The 18,783-nt window shown below is 38.3% G+C and overlaps 1 protein-coding gene and 1 pseudogene across 3 annotated transcripts in view; both read left to right on the top strand.

The window, feature by feature from the left end:
- The window catches only part of SLC25A12 (solute carrier family 25 member 12), a 206,049-nt gene that overhangs the window by 110,683 nt on the left and 76,583 nt on the right, over positions 1-18,783 (top strand). For all 3 annotated transcript variants that reach the window (XM_060621646.2, XM_060621648.3, XM_060621647.2), the window contains one exon: positions 14,216-14,358. In XM_060621646.2, coding sequence (XP_060477629.1) covers positions 14,216-14,358 — 143 coding nt within the window. The remainder of the gene's footprint in view (positions 1-14,215; positions 14,359-18,783) is intronic.
- LOC144617291 (ubiquitin-ribosomal protein eL40 fusion protein pseudogene) lies at positions 15,331-18,289 on the top strand (annotated as a pseudogene).

Raw genomic sequence — 18,783 nt, forward strand, 5'->3', positions numbered from 1 at the left:
ACCCAGATGCCTCTTTTCTTTCTTTCTTTCTTTCTTTCTTTCTTTCTTTCTTTCTTTCTTAAGTTTATTTATTTATTTTGAGAGAGAAAGAGGGGAGGGGCAGAGAGAGGAGAGAGAATCCCCACCAGACTTCACACTGTCACCGAGGAGCCCAATGCGGGGCTTGAACTCAGGAACTAGGAGATCACGACCTGAGCCAAAATCAAGGGTCATACACTTAACTGACTGAGTTACCCATGTGCCCCAGGGCTATGTTTTCAAAAGGATGGAATGTGTATCACAAATGATAACATCGACTGAGGCCCAGTGTGGAGAAAAAAGGTGCTTTCATGGGGTATTTGTGGAAACAAAGACTCTTTGGAAAGCAATCTGGCAATAGTTTAAAACAAAGATACCGTTTGAATAAACAGTCCTACTTTGGGGATATTTAACCCAGAAAAATAAAAATACTCATAAAAATATACATGTACGAGGTTGTTAGTTGTAACACTCAATTGTTCCTTGAGGGAAGAAAAAGTAGGAAAAAGAAAAGAGAAATGTTATCAGAGAGGAGTGATAGAAAAACTATGGAAAAACCATTCCATGGAAAATTATGCAAAACTAAAAAGAATGAGTTAGGCCTATTTCAGCTGATTTAGAGATTTCCAATGTACTATTAAGTGGGATAAGATGTAAAGAAGTGTCTATAGCATGACTCTAGTTTTCTATAAGCCACTTCATATATGTTGTATGTATATTTACACATACACATTTATAGAAGAATTAGAGGAAAGTAAAAATAAAGCCTTAATGTGTATGTATTAGATTTTGATCAAGTGAATAATTTAAAAAGTAAGAATAGGGGCGCCCTGGCTCAGTTGGTTGAGCATCTGACTTCGGCTCAGGTCATGATCTCACAGCTCGTGGGTTTGAGGCCTGCATAGGACTCTGTGCTGACAGCTCAGAGCCTGGAGCCTGCTTCAGATTCTGTGTCTCCCTCTCTCTCTCTTTCTGCCCCTCCCCCACTGGTGCGTTCTCTCTTGCGCGTGCTCTCTCTCTCTCAAAAATAAACATTAAAAAAATTTAAAAAAAGTAAGAATTTAGAAATTTCAGAATCTGAAGTTAAAAGAGGACTTCCCAGAATAAATTGGGTTGAATAAAGCCAATGAGAGTCTTTGAGACACACAGAAGGGGATCTAAAGTTTTCTTATCTAAACTGTTAAGTGTTTTCACCAGTTTTTTAGAATTTAGGAATTGAAGATGATAGCCTTTATCTTTAGTATATTAGTATTTGAAATAAACTGTATAAAGTTTTCATTAAAAAAAAAAAAAAGTGACTGGCACCTGGCTGGCTCAGTTGGTTAAGCATTTACTTTGGCTCAGGTGATGATCTCATGGTTGGTGACTTCAAGCCCCACGTCAGGCTCTGTGCTGACAGCTCAGAGCCTGAAGCCTGCTTCAGATTCTGTGTCTCCCTCTCTCTCTGCCCCTCCCCTGCTCACACTCTGTCTCTCTGTCTCAAAAATAAATAAACATAAAAAAAAAAGTGTTAGGCATTAATGGCATACTAGCACCATAATGAGACTTTATCCTTGAATCTGATACAAGGATTGAAAAGTAATTGAAAAGATGAGAAAATTAGTGTTATTAAATGTCATGTTATGTTCTCCTACCAATCATATTTTTAATTGCCTACCATGTGCCAGGCTAGGCATTGTGCTAGGTTCTACCTTTATAGAGTTGAGATAGAGGAGTTCAGTGAAAGTAACTCATTCTGGGTGGGTCTGAGACAGTAGCAAAACCCACACATTTAAAAAAACAAAACAAAACAAACTTCAGAAGGTGACAAGTCTAATAAAACAAACAGAATGATGGAAAAGGCCATCACTTTTCAAGAAAGTGGTCAGTAAAGACCCCTGAGAAGGTGGGACTAGAGATGAGACTATAAAGTGGGTAGAGAATTCCAGAGGGCTCACATGTGTAAAGGCCTAGATGTGGATAAGGGCTTGGTATGTTTGACAAACAGAAAGGAGGCCAGTGTGTCCGAAGCATCAGTAAGTGAGGGAGTGAATGGCCAGTGAGAGATGAGACTGAAGGAGAGCCATATCAAGGAGGGCCTTGTTTGTAGGCCGCAGGGAAGAGTTTGGATTTTTTCAAAGATTGTTGTGGAGACCACCAAAGGTGTTTCACCTTGGAAGTGGAATAATTGACATTAAAAAAATTTTTAATGTTTGTTTATTTTGGGGAGAGAGAGAAGGAGAGGGAGGAAGAAAGAAAATGAGCTGGGAAGAGGCAGAGAGAGTGAGAGACAGAGGATCCCAAGCAGGCTGTGTGCCAAAAGCAGAGAGCCTGATGTGGGACCTGAACTCACAAACCCAACTGTGAGATCATGACCTGAGCCACCCAGCCGCCTCTCAATTTACATTAAAAAAATTTTTTTTTAATGTTTATTCATTTTTGAGAGAGAGCGTGTGAGCGGGGGAGGAGGAGGAGAGAGAGGGAGACACAGAATCCAAAGCAGGCTCCAGGCTTCGAGCTGTCAGCACAGAGCCCGATGTAGGGTTCGAACCCATGAACTGTGAGATTATGACCTGAGCCAAAGTCGGACGCCCAACCGACTGAGCCATCTAGGTGCCCCTCAATTTACATTTTAAATAGATCATATTGAAATAGATCATATTGAAATGTAAACTTTCGGGGCACCTGAGTAGCTCAGCTGGTTAAACGTCTGATTCTTGATTTCAGCTCAGGTCATGATCTCACAGTCTTGAGTTCAAGCCCCATTCTCAGGCTCTGTGCTGTGCCGAACCTGCTTGAGATGGTCTCCTTTCTCTGTCTGTCTCCTTCTCCCCTGCTCACGCATGCACTCTCTCTCTCAAAATAAAAAAATAAACTTAAAAAAAAAAAGTAAACTTCCTTACATGTTTCTATGCTTTCTTATGGATGACTGCTTTAATTAGACTGTGATTCTCCCAATTTAATTTCTTTCTGTCCATAGGGTTCTTAGAACATCTTGAGTGGGGCCTCAGCTGACTCTTTTTCATCCAGGAGGCAGCAGAGTGTAGCTTGAGCCTGCAAGAGCTTTGTAGTCTGATCTGGATTTGAGTCCTTACTGGATGCCTTTTTGCTCTAGGACCTTAGGTATTTATACCAGTAAGTTTCCTTACCTAAGAAGGGATTATTACACCTAGCACATAAGGATGTTATAACAATTAAATGAGGTAATTTGTAAATGATGCCTGACACATGGAGCTTAGTTCCTTGGTCCCTTTTTTTCCTTCTAAGATGGGATGAGGACTTTTCTTTCGTGAATAAGATCTGAGTCCCTTATCTTTCCCAGGTAACTGTGCTGGACCTATAAAGTGACTAAAATATTAATATGTGTTTATGATTATGTACATATAATCAGCTAATTACTCATATTGTTGAGACATATACCTGAAGATATTTACAAATCTCCACATTCAGAAATAAGAATAAGAAGTAATTTCTTTCAAGTTTGTAGGTTCTGAGAAGGGGTATAGCCATGGTCGAAGATAGACTGTGGATGATATGTGGATAACAGTTTTCTTTGGAACCTTCAACTGCTCAATCTGGATCAGAGAAGGACTAATAGTCCAACTGTAAGCTCTGAAATACCAAGACACAGATCTGAAAGAAAGACTTATAATTCATTTTTTATGTGTATAACTCAAAAAAAAAAATCATTTCCCCCTTCTGTCCAGCTCTCTTTTACTTAATAATACTGAAGTTTCTAAAGCATCATTCACCGAAATCAGTTCTGTGGCCACTATTGGGCTTTTAGAACTGTGCTCTTGCTTACTGAGTCACTATTATGTCTCAGGCACTATTTTAAGGATTTTATATAAATCATTATAGTCAGTCCTCAAAACAACTCTAAAAGGTAGGAACCATTAACATTCTCACTTTACACTTGATCTTAGCCAAAAAGGCCGAGAAGCGATTAACATTCTCATTTTATAGGTGAAGAAACTGAGCCCTAGAAAGGTTAGATAACTTGCTCAAGGTTATACAGTAAATAGAAGAGACTTGCTTTATATGTTTGAATGCAACTTGCCTTTCTAAGTTAATTTTGTTTGGGAGATACAGGTATGTTAGTATATATAGAATCACCTCATTATTTTTCTGTATCCTTTTAAAAAACCTTTTTAATTATGGAAAAATTTAAGCCTATATAAAGTTAGAGAAGATAGTATAATGAATTACCATATATCCGTCACTCAGCTTCATCAGCTCTTTTGGCTAATCTTGCTTCCTCGATATTACAGCTGCACTGGATTATTTTGAAGCAATTCCCAGACATTGTATCACTGCATATATGAATACTTTAGTATCTTGAAAAGCTACTGAATGATGACTTGATACTTGACGACTCTGAAAACCATCAAATCATAATTTGATTATTTCATGTAAAAATATTCCTTAATAATGTGGATTTCCATTCAGTGTTGAAATTTCCCTGATGGTTTCATTTTTTTGAGTTGCTTTATTAAAATCATGATCCAAGACATGTTCATACATTACATTTGGTTGCCCTTTCTCTTAAATCTTCTAATATTTTCCACTCCTTACCAGGAAAAAGGTCCTTCTTTCTCTGTGACAAAATTCTTGGTATTTAATTAAGGCTTACCAACCTTAAAGCATTTTGTCCCCCTAGGAGCTGCACCTTGATTGTCAAAGACATGATTTGCCCAGGCTTATAAATATATATGCTCCTTGTATGTTCCCATGGTTACTTAGACCAAGAGATTGAAGTATTTATTTTAAGAACAATGTGAATTAATTATTCAACTTAATCTGCCCTGAGAATCACTCTAGTTTCAGTTATTGAGTTCTCTGGGGTCATTATTTTATTTCCAAGGTTTTTGGAAACTTTGAGGGGAAAATTGTTTTGGTATACGTAGTTTATTATGGTAGCTTCAGTTGATTTCAGTGATTAATAAAGAGCTTATACCTCTCTGCTCTGTTAGGAATTACATTGTTTAGTCGCTGACAATAGGATTTGATATAATGGAAGGTAAAAATACATATATTAAAGCAAAAAGAAAAATAAGCACATAATATTTCATGGAGGCAAACTGAGTTAGAAAGGCAGACTTCTGAGAACCTTTTTTGCAAAATCCAATAGAAGGTTTTGTTTCTAGTGTATCCGAAATACGTGCCTGAGAGTGCTAGTTAAAATTAGATGTATAAAATTGCCTTTTCCTAATGCGTGTGTAGTTGATTTTAGTAAATATCGGAAAAAATTTGCATCACTAATTAAAATCTTTAAAAAAGTGGCCATGTGTGTTAGAATTATTTTTTCTTATTAGAATATTAATTTATAATAGATAAATTCCACATTGTACTATTGTAACAGGGTTTGTTGTGGTCTGCTCATTATGCAGAGTGCTTGTGTAGTGAAAGGGCATACGTTCCTGGTTCCTGACTAAATTTGGTTTCTGTTAGGAGTAAGAGCCATGTAAGTGAAGGACAGCAAGAGGATTAGCTTCAGAAGCTCAGCTCTTCCATTGTTCCTGTAATTCACTTTTCTGTATGGGAAATGCTTTACATGATCTCTGTAGTTACTGAACTTTGTGGCATTGTCATGTGAGAGTTACTGAAATTGGAAGGATGTTAAGATCTGAAAATGTCAGTTCATCTCAGTTGGAACAAAGTCTTGGAGCAGCAGTCTGTTTTGACTCCTATTACAGCCACATGTTGGATGAGCAGAGATGAAGCTGGCTAGACCAGTTAGGACTGATTTGGTAAACCCAACAACAGTGGGAGCCAACCCCAAGGAAACCTTGGTTTGGAGAAAGATGAGGAGGTAGAACATTAACTCCTTCATGTTTGGGCAAAAGCAGAATAATTAAATAAGCAAGGAGGGAAATTTGGATCCTTTGCTTTTCTGTGTTTCTAAGCATTTTAGAGTAACTACAGTATTTCATTATGTGTTATTAGTTTTACAATTTCCAAGAACTTTGGTGTTCAGGATCTCATTTTTTCCTTATGTCAAGACCGTTAATGTTTCTGTATCTTCTTATTAGAGAAGAGACTCAGAGAAGACTCAAGAAATCGCAACTAGTTAATGGCACAGGGATTAGAATTTGTTTTTAGACCCTGGTTTCAGTGTCCAGCATGCCACCGTCTCTGAGTTATTTGGGGTAGGAACTATGTTTTTGTGATCTTGCATCCCTGGTATCAGGCATAATGTCCAGCACACGACTGGTACTTAATAAATGTTTTTAAGTGAAAGCAAAATTACCTGGAAGATTTGATAATAGCAGATTTTTGGCTTAAAAAGTAATGCTTCTAAATATATCACTTGGTTTTGGTGTGCATACTTAAAAAGAAAATCCTTGATCTTGATACACTGTGTACTTTTTAAAAAGTAACCAGCCTTCTAGTTACAGGAGATCAGAATTTTTCTTTATAACCTCTGGAAAATCTTCTGGACATATAAAATATCAAAAGATCTGTTTTTGAACTTAAATCATTTAAACAGGTAATTTGTATCATTTAGACTATTTGGTTTTTTTACTCATTAGTGTCATTAAATTTTAAGTTAACCTTCTTTTTCCCCCTTGTACTCGATAGAAATCTAGGGTTGTGTGAAAACTCTTTGTAAAGTCTGCTTTACAAGTAACCTGCTATATGGGTTAAAGTTTGGCAAATTGTAAAGGAATTACTACTCTCCAACTTACTCCAGTCAAGTGAGACCTTAATATGTTGATCTGTTGGCTGGATAGGCAAAACATTTGGAGATAACATGATCTCATTTGGAGCTAGAGGTAGTTCTGTGTAAGTGCAATAGTGTAATTATATATATCTGTATGTGAAACCCTGCCATCTTTTATCAGCAACCAATGTATAAAGATTCTGATCTTTCGTCGAGATCCATTTCATTTCTCAAGCTTCATAATGTCAAGACTTTTTCAAGCACATGTGAACTATACTCAATGTAAACTTAAATATTTCTGGAAATGTCAAAGCTATGTGTACTTTTACATTCAAATACTTGAGTTGGATTTGGAAAGTTTCGTCAAGAAAATAAATCACCTATTTTTGTTTGGATACGGTCAGCTACTTCTTGTCAATGTCTTTCATGTGTCCTTGACTTCCTGCCCAAGAGAGATTTACAACTGCTTAAGAGACATCTTTGAAATGGCAAATGATTAACTCTAAAGTTATTTGGAGTATGGATATAATATTTGGTTAATTTCATTTAAAGTCATTTTTGTTTCTCCTTTGAAATGACAGGAACAAAATGGAAATATTATGAAACTATTAAGTTGACATATTAGGTTTTTAGAATAATTTAGCATGGGAGACCCAAAACTTTGTTTTAATTTTCTTTTTATTCTTTTTAGTATAAACATGCAAGTCATTTTGGTTAGCAGAAGGAGAAGGTCTCAATATGGCCACCTAATCTTTTCTGATTTCTAGCCTTCTGTGTTACTGTAGGCCGTGTTTACTTCGTTTAAAACATTATTGTCCAGCAATTAAAATAAGCACTGAAAGTAATGAAACTATTTAAATGAGTCATTCTTATTTTAAAATATACTTTTTGTTTAAATAAATCACCTGTTTTTGAGGTATCTGCTTTGCTTTGTTAACATAATACCTACAATGTTTTAGCATCTTGACTGACTGTGGGTAGATTCTAGTTTCTGTTCTACACTCCCTCTTCTGTCTGTTCAGGCAACAGACTCACTGACATTGCCAAGTAATTGTCTGTAATTTAATGAGTTAATTAGTTAACTGTCTCCTGGAGAAGTCAAGTACTGACTCCTTATGGATGAGAAGACTTTTTTTCCCCTCTGAGCTATATGCTTTATCTTTCAGTTAAAATCAAGTTAAAATAGAGTAGGAGAGTTGGGGAAAACATTAGCAAAATACCTCAGGGTAATTGATTCTTTGGCATCATTTATAACCCCAGATACTGGCAAAGCCTGTTCCAGTACTTGTCAACAAAAGCATTTGTTTTCCTTGTTGGCTGCTGTGCTAGTGGTTTGTGCTAAGGCTATTTCCTGATAGTTTTAAAGTCAAGATTGTTGTGAAATCCTGGTGATTCTGTAGGTACAGTTTACTCTGTGTGTGTGTGTGTGTGTGTGTGTGTGTGTGTGTGTGTTCTGTGTGTATAGTGGTGGTAGTCCTGGCAGTCAAATTCAGGTATTAGTATTAGATATTAGGCACCTATGTGGCAAAAATAAATGGAGAATTGCTGCATTTTGTTAATACTAACTGAAATGTTTTCATATTCTCTCTTTTGAGAATTGACATCTGATTACAGAAAGCAAGCAGCAAACAGTTGTGAAGAGAACAAAGATCTCCATAACCCATCTCTAGTGTTTTTTTTTAATTTTGCATTTTGTGTTTTGCTCTTCCTTCTTTTAAATTTCTCATAAGAGGCCAGGATTTTTTGACAAAAGAGGTGAGCATTCTTATAGTTCTTTATGTATGATATGCATATGTGTGTGTGTGTGTGTGTGTGTGTATAGCTGAATTGCTTTTCAACAAGACTGAAATTGAAAAAGTAAGATCTACAGAACAATGTTAATTAATAATTATGTTATCATTTGTGTAAAAAAGAGAAATGGGTAAGAGTATTTATGCACATTTGCATGTGTATACATTAGCATGTATATGCATATATTTCATATATGTATAATCATTTATGCATAAAACATCTCTGGAAGGACAGACAAGAAATTGATTGCTTCTGGGGCGCTTGGGTGGCTCAGTTGGTTGAGAGTTTGACTTTGGCTCACGTCATGATCTCCCTGCTATCAGCACAGAGCCTGCTTCAGATCCTCTGTCCCCCTTACTCTGCCCCTCCCCAACTTGGGTGCGCTTACGCTCTCTCTCAAAAATAAAAAAAAAAATCCAGAAATTGATTGCCTTTGGAGGGAGACAGAGAATCTTAAGTCAGGACCCTGACTAGGGCTCAATTCCACGACTCTGGGATCATGACCTGGGCCGAAACCAAGAGTCAGGCACTCCACGGACTGAACCACCCAAGTGCCCCTGAATTTTTAAAAAAATGTTTATCTATTTTGAAAGAGAGAGACAGCAGGGAAGGGGCAGAGAGGGAGAGATAGAGAATCCTAAGCAGGCTCCACACTGTCAGTGCAGAGCCCAGCACAGGGGCTGAACTCACAAACCATAAGATGATGACGTGAGCCGAAACGAAGAGTCAGATGCTTAACTGACTGAGCTACATACCTAGGTGCCCCAATGTACTTTTTGAATTTTGAATGGTATGACTGTAACACTATTAAAATCATCTTTAAAAAGTCATTAGCAAGGGGTGAAAGTACCCATTGTTTTTTCATTTGCACTCCCACCACCTTGGTTCAGGTCTCATCTTCTTTCACCTGGATCTTCAGTAGCTGACACTTGGTCTCCCTGCCCCCAGTCATTTTCTGTCTTCTCCAAATCATCTTTTACATTGCCACAAGAGAGAGCACAGGTCAGATCATGTCTCTGTCATCCTCTAAAACTTTTAGTGGCATCCCATTACCCACAGAATGGAGTTGAGACTGTTCAACTTAGCATTCAAAGTCTTCCATCATTTGATCTCAAACTGCCTTTGTCTTTTCCATTTCAACTTCTACATCTTTGCTTTTTTGTTGTTGTTGTTTTTGTTTTTTAGTTTATTTATTTTTAGAGAGAGCATGAGCAGAGGAGGGGCAGAGAGAGAGGGAGAGAGAGAATCCCAGGCAGGCTCTGTGTTGTCAGCAAGGAGCCCGATGCTGGGCTCAGTCTCATGAACCACGGGATTATGACCTGAGCGGAAATCGATTGGGATGCGTAACTGACTGAGCCACCCAGGCGCCCCTGCTTCATATCTTTGTATGCCCTCTCTTTATTAACATTTGTGTCTCCAACTAGTTCTCTCCCTCCAAAAAAGAGAGAATAATTTATTTTAACATCTCTGTATTCACATTTTTTAAAAACCTTGTAGACCCTTTCTGTCTGTTGCAGTTAAAATCAAATTTTACTTTCAAGGCCTATTCTGAACATACTCTCTCTTTCCTACTGCAGCCCCATTCCACCTGTCCTTAGAACGAGCCACTCCGTTTTGGATCCTATAGTACATTTCTCATACCATTGTTTGGCACTCATAATCTAGTGAGTTTTTGACTTGTCAGTGGCTTTAAATTCTATTTTTAGACTTCCTTGTGTTGATTCCTCTTTCCAGTTGCAGTAGTCTTCCTGCCATTGTGCCTTTCCCCACTCCTGCCTGTTCTTAACTCTGTGGTTTTCTGATCTTGGTAAAACATGTAAGATTATGAAGGACATTGAGGAACACAGAATAGAAGCAGTAGTCGACAATAATTGGTAGAATCCATTCAGTATTAGTATTAATACCATACAGTTTATTTTTTCTTTATCCTATATTTGCATACTTATTGTTTTGAAATGTCAAAGATCATTTAGTCTTAATTTTATAGATGTGTGATATATGTAGAAGCCTGGGAGGAGAATGGAGTTGTTGAGCCAGGACTTAAACTTAGGACCATTTCAGCAATGACTTTTATAGAATGTAAAGTGAACATAACTTTATCTTGGGGTGATATTTGTTAGGTGCTTTTGGGTAGTACAAGTTAGTAAAAATATGTCTACCTGTGTGCAGGCTGATCAAGCATTTGCTATGATAGCCTCTGTGGGGTTTTCTAGAATATGACAGAGGAAACATTTTTTATTTAATTCTCCTCTTGTTGAAAGAGCTGGTTGCTTGGTTTAGTCAGATTCACAAATGAGAACATTTGAAATGCTTAACCAAAAAGCAAACCAACAGTCCTTTTCTGTGATCCTTCCCATCCTTGTCTTATTTCCTAGAAGCAACCACTTCTTTTTTTTTTTTTTATGAATATAATTTATTGTCAAATTGGCTTACATACAACACCCAGTGCTCATCCCAACAAGTGCCCTCCTCAATGCCCATCATCTACTTTCACCTCTCCCCCACCCTCCCATCCACCCTCAGTTTGTTCTCTGTGTTTGTGTCTCTTGTGGTTCTCCTCCCTCCCTCTCTGTTTGTAACTATTTTTTTCCCATTCCCTTCCCCCATGGTCTTCTGTTAAGTTTTTCAAGATCCACATATGAGTGAAAACATATGATATCTGTCTTTCTCTGACTGACTGAATTTCACTCAGCATAATACCTTCCAGTTCTACCCACGTTGCTGCAAATAGTACGATTTCATTCTTTCTCATCGCCAAGTAGTAGTCTATTGTATATATAAACCACATCTTCTTTATCCATTCATCAGTTGACGGACAATTAGGCTCTTTCCATAATTTGGCTATTGTTGAAAGCACTGCTATAAACATTGGGGTACACATGCCCCTATGCATTAGCACTCCTGTATCCCTTGGGTAAATTCCTAGTAGTGCTATTGCTGGGTCATAGGGTAGTTCTATTTTTAATTTTTTGAGGAACCTCCGCACTGTTTTCCAGAGTGGCTGTACCAGTTTGCATTCCCACCACCAGTGCAAGAGGATTCCCGTTTCTCCACATCCTTGCCAGCATCGGTAGTTTCCTGAGTTTTTCATTTTAGCCACTCTGACTGGTGTGAGGTGGTATCTCAGTGTGGTTTTGATTTGTATTTCTCTGATGATGAGTGACGTTGAGCATCTTTTCATGTGTTTGTTGGCCATCTGGATGTCTTCTTTGGAATAGTGTCTATTCATCTCTTCTGCCCATTTCTTCACTGGATTATTTGTCTTTTGGGTATTGAGTTTGATAAGTTCTTTATAGATTTTGGATACTAGCCCTTTATCTGATACAGAAGCAACCACTTCTAACTCTTAACTATTTATTTGGTATTTCCCTTCATATTTCTATACTGCTATTTCTAGATATTATTGACTTTCTATGAGAGTAGTTGAGGACTTCCTTACACTACTTCCTCCTCCATTCTTCTTCCTCCATTCCTCTCAGTATGTTTATCATTGTTAGTAAATTAATATCTGGTATCTATATTATTATGACCGTGAATACTATTTATTTGAGCCAAGTCATGTATTTCCTGTTTTTATACAACAAAAATGCTTTTTCGTAATTTACTTTCTGATAGAGTTAAAAATTATCTAAATTTTCATTTACTTAGCAACTTGTGTACCTCATACAAATTCATTAATTTAACAAATATTTACTGAGTGCTGGGGTACCTGGGTGGCTCAGTCGGTTAAGCATCTGACTCTTGATTTCGGCTCAGGTCATGAGGTCAAGCCATGGCTTGGGCTCCGTGCTGTGTGGGGAGCCTGCTTGGGATTCTCTCTTTCCTCTCTCTGCCTCTCTCTCTCTGTCTCTCTTTTTCTCTCTCTCTCTCTCAAAAGAAAAAAAAAAGATTTGCCAAGTGCCTACTGTGTGCCAAGCATTATTCTTGGTGTTTGGGATACATCAGTGAACAAACTAGACAAAGATTCCTTCCTTTGTTGGGAGATAGACAGTAAACATAATAAAGAAGTAAAATACATAGTGTGTTAGAAAGTGATAGCTGCCGAGGGGGGAAAAGGCAATGTAAGGGGGATTGGGAATATAGGTGCAGGCATGGGTTATAATACTAAATAGGGTGATAAGAATAGATCTCATTGAGAAGGTGACATTTGAACAAAGGTTCATACTCCTCCCCATGTTATTTTTCATTTAGCCAAATGCCTTGGATAACCTGACATTCCGTTTTTCCCAGTGGCTTTCCTTCCTGGAGCCCTTCGTTTGCTCCCTGCCAGGACTATGTACTCTAGAGGCCTGCAGCACAATTGTTGTCTTGGGATTTCTCTTGGCCACTTTTCTGGATTGGGTCATCTGATTTTTGTATCCCACTTGGTTCATGCCTTCATTTTGTTGGAGCAGATTCTCCTATAGCTTCCTGAGGAGGCACATGGCAGGAGAAAAAAGTATTGAGAACATGGATATCTCAAAGTACTTTTAACCTACCCTTATAATTGATTCAAAGTTTGGCTCAGTTTAGAATTCTAGGCTGCAAATCATTTATCTTAGAATTTTCAAGGCCTTACTGCATTGTCTTCAAGCTTCAGTGTTTCTGTTGAGGAAGCATTGGTGTCCGTGATTCATAATTCTCTATAAGTGATCTTTTTTTCTCTCTGAAAACTTGTAGGATTTTCTCTTTATACTGGTGTTCTGTAATTTTATGATGATGGGCCATGGCCTGGTGTAGGTTTTTGTTTGTTTTACTGTGTTGTGCTTGGCACTTAGCCCTTGTATTCTTCAATTCTGGGAAATTTTCTGATGTTACTACTTTGATAGTTGACTGAAGTAGCTAAATTGATCAGCTGCAACCCGAAGAGGAGAGCTTTGGTTGTGTTTGATCTTGCCATAGTGCGTAAAACCCTTAAAATAGTGAGGCCTTTGACAGGCAGATTCTACTATTTTATTTTTAAAAATTAATGACCTAAAAGCAGAATACTTTTGTTTCTTTTCTCCAGCTACTGGAACGTAGAACAAATACCTGTGATGGAAGGTCTTGTGTGTTTGTCATGCTTTTCTCATTCGTTTTATTTTTAAGGTTTGGCAGCCTGTGTTCTCCTGCTGCTCCCCACTCTTGTAGGTGGGAAGCCTCTGGGAGTCTACACGTGTCACCTTCTCACTCTCAGGTCTTAGTCACCTTGGCTGCCCTTTCACCTTTCTTCATCTTTCTCATATTTCGTCTCTTACGTATTATATGTTTAGTTGAAATAAGAGTCACATGAGACAAAATTCTCCATTTTAACCATTTAAGAGTACACTGCAGTGTTTTTTTTTAGTATATTTACAGTGTGCCGCCATTGCCACCATCTAATTCCAGGACATGGTCGCTGCCCCCGAGAAAAACCCCATATACGTTAAAGCAGTTACTCTCATTTGCCCTCCTCCCAGTTCCTGGCACCTGTGCCTCTGCTGTTTGTCCCTGTGGGTTTGCCTCTTGTGGACATTTCATGTAAATGCGGTCATAGGATCTGTGGCCTCTTGCCTTTGGCTTCTTTAACTTGTAATGTTTTCAAGGTTCATCCATGTTGTGGCATGTGTCAGTACTTTGCCAGTGTTCTTAAATCTGGCTCTGAGTGTTTGTTTTTCACTGTCCAGAGGGAAATGCACTATCCTGCATTTATTATCTTTATTTTGACTTTGATACTGTCCTTTATATACCTTTTCACAAAATTTTTTTGGCTACAATATGATGTTGAATAATTTTAATTTTAAGTATGCATTATTTATTTTTTAGTATGCCAGTACTGAGGTTGATGGAGAGCATTACATGACCCCAGAAGACTTTGTCCAGCGCTATCTTGGACTGTATAATGATCCCAATAGTAATCCGAAGGTCGTGCAGCTCTTGGCAGGAGTAGCCGATCAAACCAAGGATGGGTAAGAACCTTTATACATTTTTTGAAAATGAATGTTCTGCAATATCTTACTAAAAAATAGGAACACCCTAAGTTTACCTATGACCACCTGGAATTTTAATATTAATAAACCATTATCTTTTCTTAGAAGTTTATAAGAAGTATTACTTGCTGCCATTATCAAGGATTGGGCAAAACTAGCATTTATTTCTTGTGTTTTTTTTGGAAAGTAAACTATATATGGAGAACCATATTTTGTATTGAATAATCTGAACAGAATGGTTTTCTTTCATTCATTCAACAAACATTGAGTACCTACTATGTTTTCTAATGTTCTAAGGACTGGAATTACATCAGCGAGTAAAGTGATAAATGCAAAAGCAATACAAAAATTTAAAAGTAAATTATAGCATGTTAGGTTAGAAGTGCTATGAAGAAGAATGAATCAGGGAAGAACTTAGTAGTATTTATTAATTTATCTGTCTACTCATTTATTTGACAAACATTTATTGAACAACTACCATTAGCCAGGCACTGTTGGGCCTTAGTAATACAAACATAAATAAAATGGGGTTCTATAAGGGAAGGGAAGCAAAAATAATATAAAAACAGGGAGGGGGACAAAACATAAGAGACTCTTAAATATGGAGAACAAACAGAGGGTTACTAGAGGGGTTGTGAGAGGGGGTATGGGCTAAATGGGTAAGGGGCATTAAGGAATCTGTCCCTGAAATCATTGTTATACTATATGCTAACTAACTTGGATACAAATTAAAAAAATAAATAAAAAAAAATAGGGTTCTTGGCCTTAAGAAGAAACTCATGGCCTAGTGAGAAAAAGGTTGAGTGAACAAAGAAAAGAATACTTTGGGTATAAGATGCTATAATAGAAGTATATGAAAGATACAAAGGACACCCAAGAAGGCATAGTTAACTCTGTTTTGGGTGGTCAGGACAGCATCACAGAAGAGATACTTGAGTGAAATCTGGCAAGATGAACGGGAAGTTGCTGGTAGTTGGATAAGCTGGGAGAATTCCAGGAAAGGGAATAGCAGTGGTGTGTGTGTGTGTCTTGGGGAGTGACATTGAAGAGGTTGTGTTACATGTACCTTGGTGTGGCTGTGGTTTTGCTTTGTTACTCTTGGAATTGTGGTTGAAGTGAAACTGGGGACCGTCTGTGCTAAGCTTTGACTGTATCCTGTAGGCTCGTGACTTAGTCTTGGAGGTATTTTTAGCCTGGCAGTGTATGGGTGTGTGCAGTCACAGAAATAGCAAGGTGCATCTTACTAGAGTGTCACTTTACTCAAGGGGAAAAAGCACACCGTTTTTAAGTTAAGATCAAATATGACTGTATTATAGAACGAATGGAGTATTCTTATGAATTATAAAGAAAATTTTTTCTTGCTTTGTGAGTTCCAAGCTACATCCTCAGGCCTTCAAAGGCCCAGGTTCTTTCTCCTACCTGTAGAGGTAGTTGTGTGAAAACTAGGCAATGAGGAGTTGTTAAGTTATTTTCCATAGCGTGCCTAGGTGGCTCAGTTGGTGATCCCAGGGTTGTGGGATCGAGCCCTACAACAGGCTCCATGCTGGGTGTGGAGCCTACTTGGGATTCTCTCTCCCTCTGCGCCTCTCCCTGACTCATGCTCCCTCTCTCTAAAAATTAAAAAAAAAAAAAAAAAAAGATACTACTGCAGATATGATTAGATTTTTAAAAAATGGTAGGTTGAAATAGGGCAAGATTTGCATGCAATGAAATTCGTTTAGGAGACTATTATAAACTAGAGACTATATTGTAAACTAGGAGACTATAGTTAAACTAGAAATGTTAATATCTAAGTTCTTTGAACCTAGGGTTAGTATTCATATTTTCCCACAAAATCTAGTATAGTGCATGAAATTTGAATATTTTATATCTTAGATAAAGATTTTATGTAATTTATCAGTGGTAGATGTTGGGGAACTTGCATACATTTCGTGATTAGTCTTTTAAAAAGTCAAATCAGGGGTGCCCAGATGGCTCAGTCGGTTAAGCATCTGACTTTGGCTCAGGTCACCATCTCACGGTTTGTGAGTTGGAGCCCCATGTCAGGCTCTCTGCTGTCAGCGCAGAGCCTGCTTTGGATCCCCTGTCCCCTTCCCTTTCTGCCCCTTCCCCGATTGTGCGCGTGCACACTCTCTCAAAATAAATAAACTTAAAAAAAAAAAGTCACAACTAGGTTCCCAACGGTTTGGTGGCAGCGTTGCAGACGCAGATCTTTGTGGAGACCCTGATGGGCAAGACCATCTCCCTCGAGGTTGAGCCCAGTGACACTAGTGAGGATGTCAAAGCCAAAGTCCAAGCCAAGGAGGGCATCTCGCCTGACCAGCAGCGTCTGATTTTTGCTGGCAAACAGCTGGAAGATGGCTGCACTTCATTAGACTACAATACCCAGAAAGAGTCCACCCTATACTTGGTGCTTTGCCTGCGGGTGGCGTCATTGAGCCTTCCCTCTGCCAGCTGGCCCAGAAATACAACTGCGACAGGATGATCTGCCACAAGTGTTGCACCCCTGTGCAGTTAACTGCCGCAAGAAGTGTGGCCACACCAACACCCCATGCCCCAAGAAGGTCAAATAAGACCTGTCTACCGGCTCTTCCTTTACTTGCAGGGATGCCTTCTGCCCAAGACCCAGGGCCCTTGGGACTTCAATAAAGTGTCCCTTTCATTGAAAAAAAAAAAAAGTGAAATCAGCTGATAAGCTATGGTAAACCACTTAGTCATTGGATTTCTTAACAGTGATTAGACAGTAATGCATATGAAGATTATTTTTAATCAGAATTCGTTCTTCAAAATTATTAAAGGTAACATATATATTTAGCTCTTTTAAAAACTAGGATAGTATTTATTGTCATTAATTTGGCCTGAGACCTGCTTTCAGAGTACCCATATCTTCTCAGATACTTCTTTTGTGATCATTTTTGCTCATCTATCTCAGTAAGTGTTTGTTTGTTTGTTTGTTTGTTTGTTTGTTTGTTTTGAAGCTTCATGTGGTTCTCCCAGACTCAGTTGCATTGTTGATATGGTTGAATGGAATCAAGGGTTTAAGTTGCCAGAATAGAATAGATCAAAGATGGGTTTTGGCTAGGAAAGTATTTGATAATGTTAATAGTGTTCACTTAAAGACAAATCTATTTCTCTTTGTAAAAGAAATCTTTCCTATTTCAGATTTTAAAAACTTCTTAAGCTTCCTTTTTCCTCTCTTTGGAATTAGTCAGATTGGGTTCTGTAGGAAATCTGATTCAAAGAGCTGGATCACATAGGGTACCTGCATGGTTCAGTTGGTTAAACATCTGTCCACCCATCGGACTCTATTTCGTTTCAGGTCATGACCTCACAGTTTGATTCCTGAGATGGAGCCCCGAATTGGGCTCTGTGCTGACAGCGTGGGGCCTGCTTGGATTTCTCTCTCTCCTCTTTCTCTGCCCCTCCCCACAATTGCACGCTCGCTCTCTCTGAAAATAAATAAACATTAAAAAAAAAGATCATAAAAATTATCAGTGAGTTTATGAAACATATAGGTAATTTCTAAAAGCAGAGAAAGGTGGAATTTTCTAGAAACACAGCAATTCTTAACCTCTTATTCATGGATAGTCTTCAGGGGTTCCTGAAGTTGCTGAAATATCATGCAAAATGAGTGAATTTGTATCTGCGTTTTTCTCGGGAGAAATCCCAGGTTTTCAGAAGGACCTGTGACTTCAAAAAAGGTTAAGTATCATTGCTGAAGTTTCTTTAATACTTACAACTGAAGATGGAGTGCCTGGGTGCCTCGCTTGGTTAAGTGTCTGACTCTTGATATTGGCTCGGGTCATGATCTCACCATTGTGAGATCGAGCCCTGCACTGGGCTCTGTGCTGAGCGTGGAACCTGCTTAGGATTCTCTCTCTCCCTCTCTCTCTGCCCTCCCCTGCTCTCTGTCTCTCTCTCTCTCTCTCAAAAAAAATAAAAAAAACCTTTAAAAAAAAATACTTGTAATTCAAGAAAATGAAAGGTTTTTTTTTTTTTATTTTTATTTTTTAATGTTTATTTATTTTTGAGACAGAGAGAGACAGAGCATGAATGGGGGAGGGTCAGAGAGAGAGAGGGAGACACAGAATCCCAAGCAGGCTTCAGACTCCTAGCCGTCAGCACAGAGCCCGACGCAGGGCTCGAACCCACAGCCCATGAGATCATGACCTGAGCTGAAGTCGGACGCCCAACCGACTGAGCCACCCAGCCGCCCCAAGAAAATGAAAGGTTTTGATGATGTTTAACTTATTCCAAGTAGTCACTCTTGTTCATTTAACATTTAAGGAAAACGAGGCCTAGAGAGATTGATTGATTTGCCCAATAACACAAAATTCTCTTAATTTTTAGTCCATTTTCCTTCTTTAATCATTTTTTAAAAAAATGATGTTCTCTTTCTTCCCC

This window comes from Panthera onca, chromosome C1 (assembly GCF_046562875.1).
Source record: "Panthera onca isolate mPanOnc1 chromosome C1, mPanOnc1 haplotype 2, whole genome shotgun sequence".
Lineage (NCBI taxonomy): Eukaryota > Metazoa > Chordata > Mammalia > Carnivora > Felidae > Panthera > Panthera onca.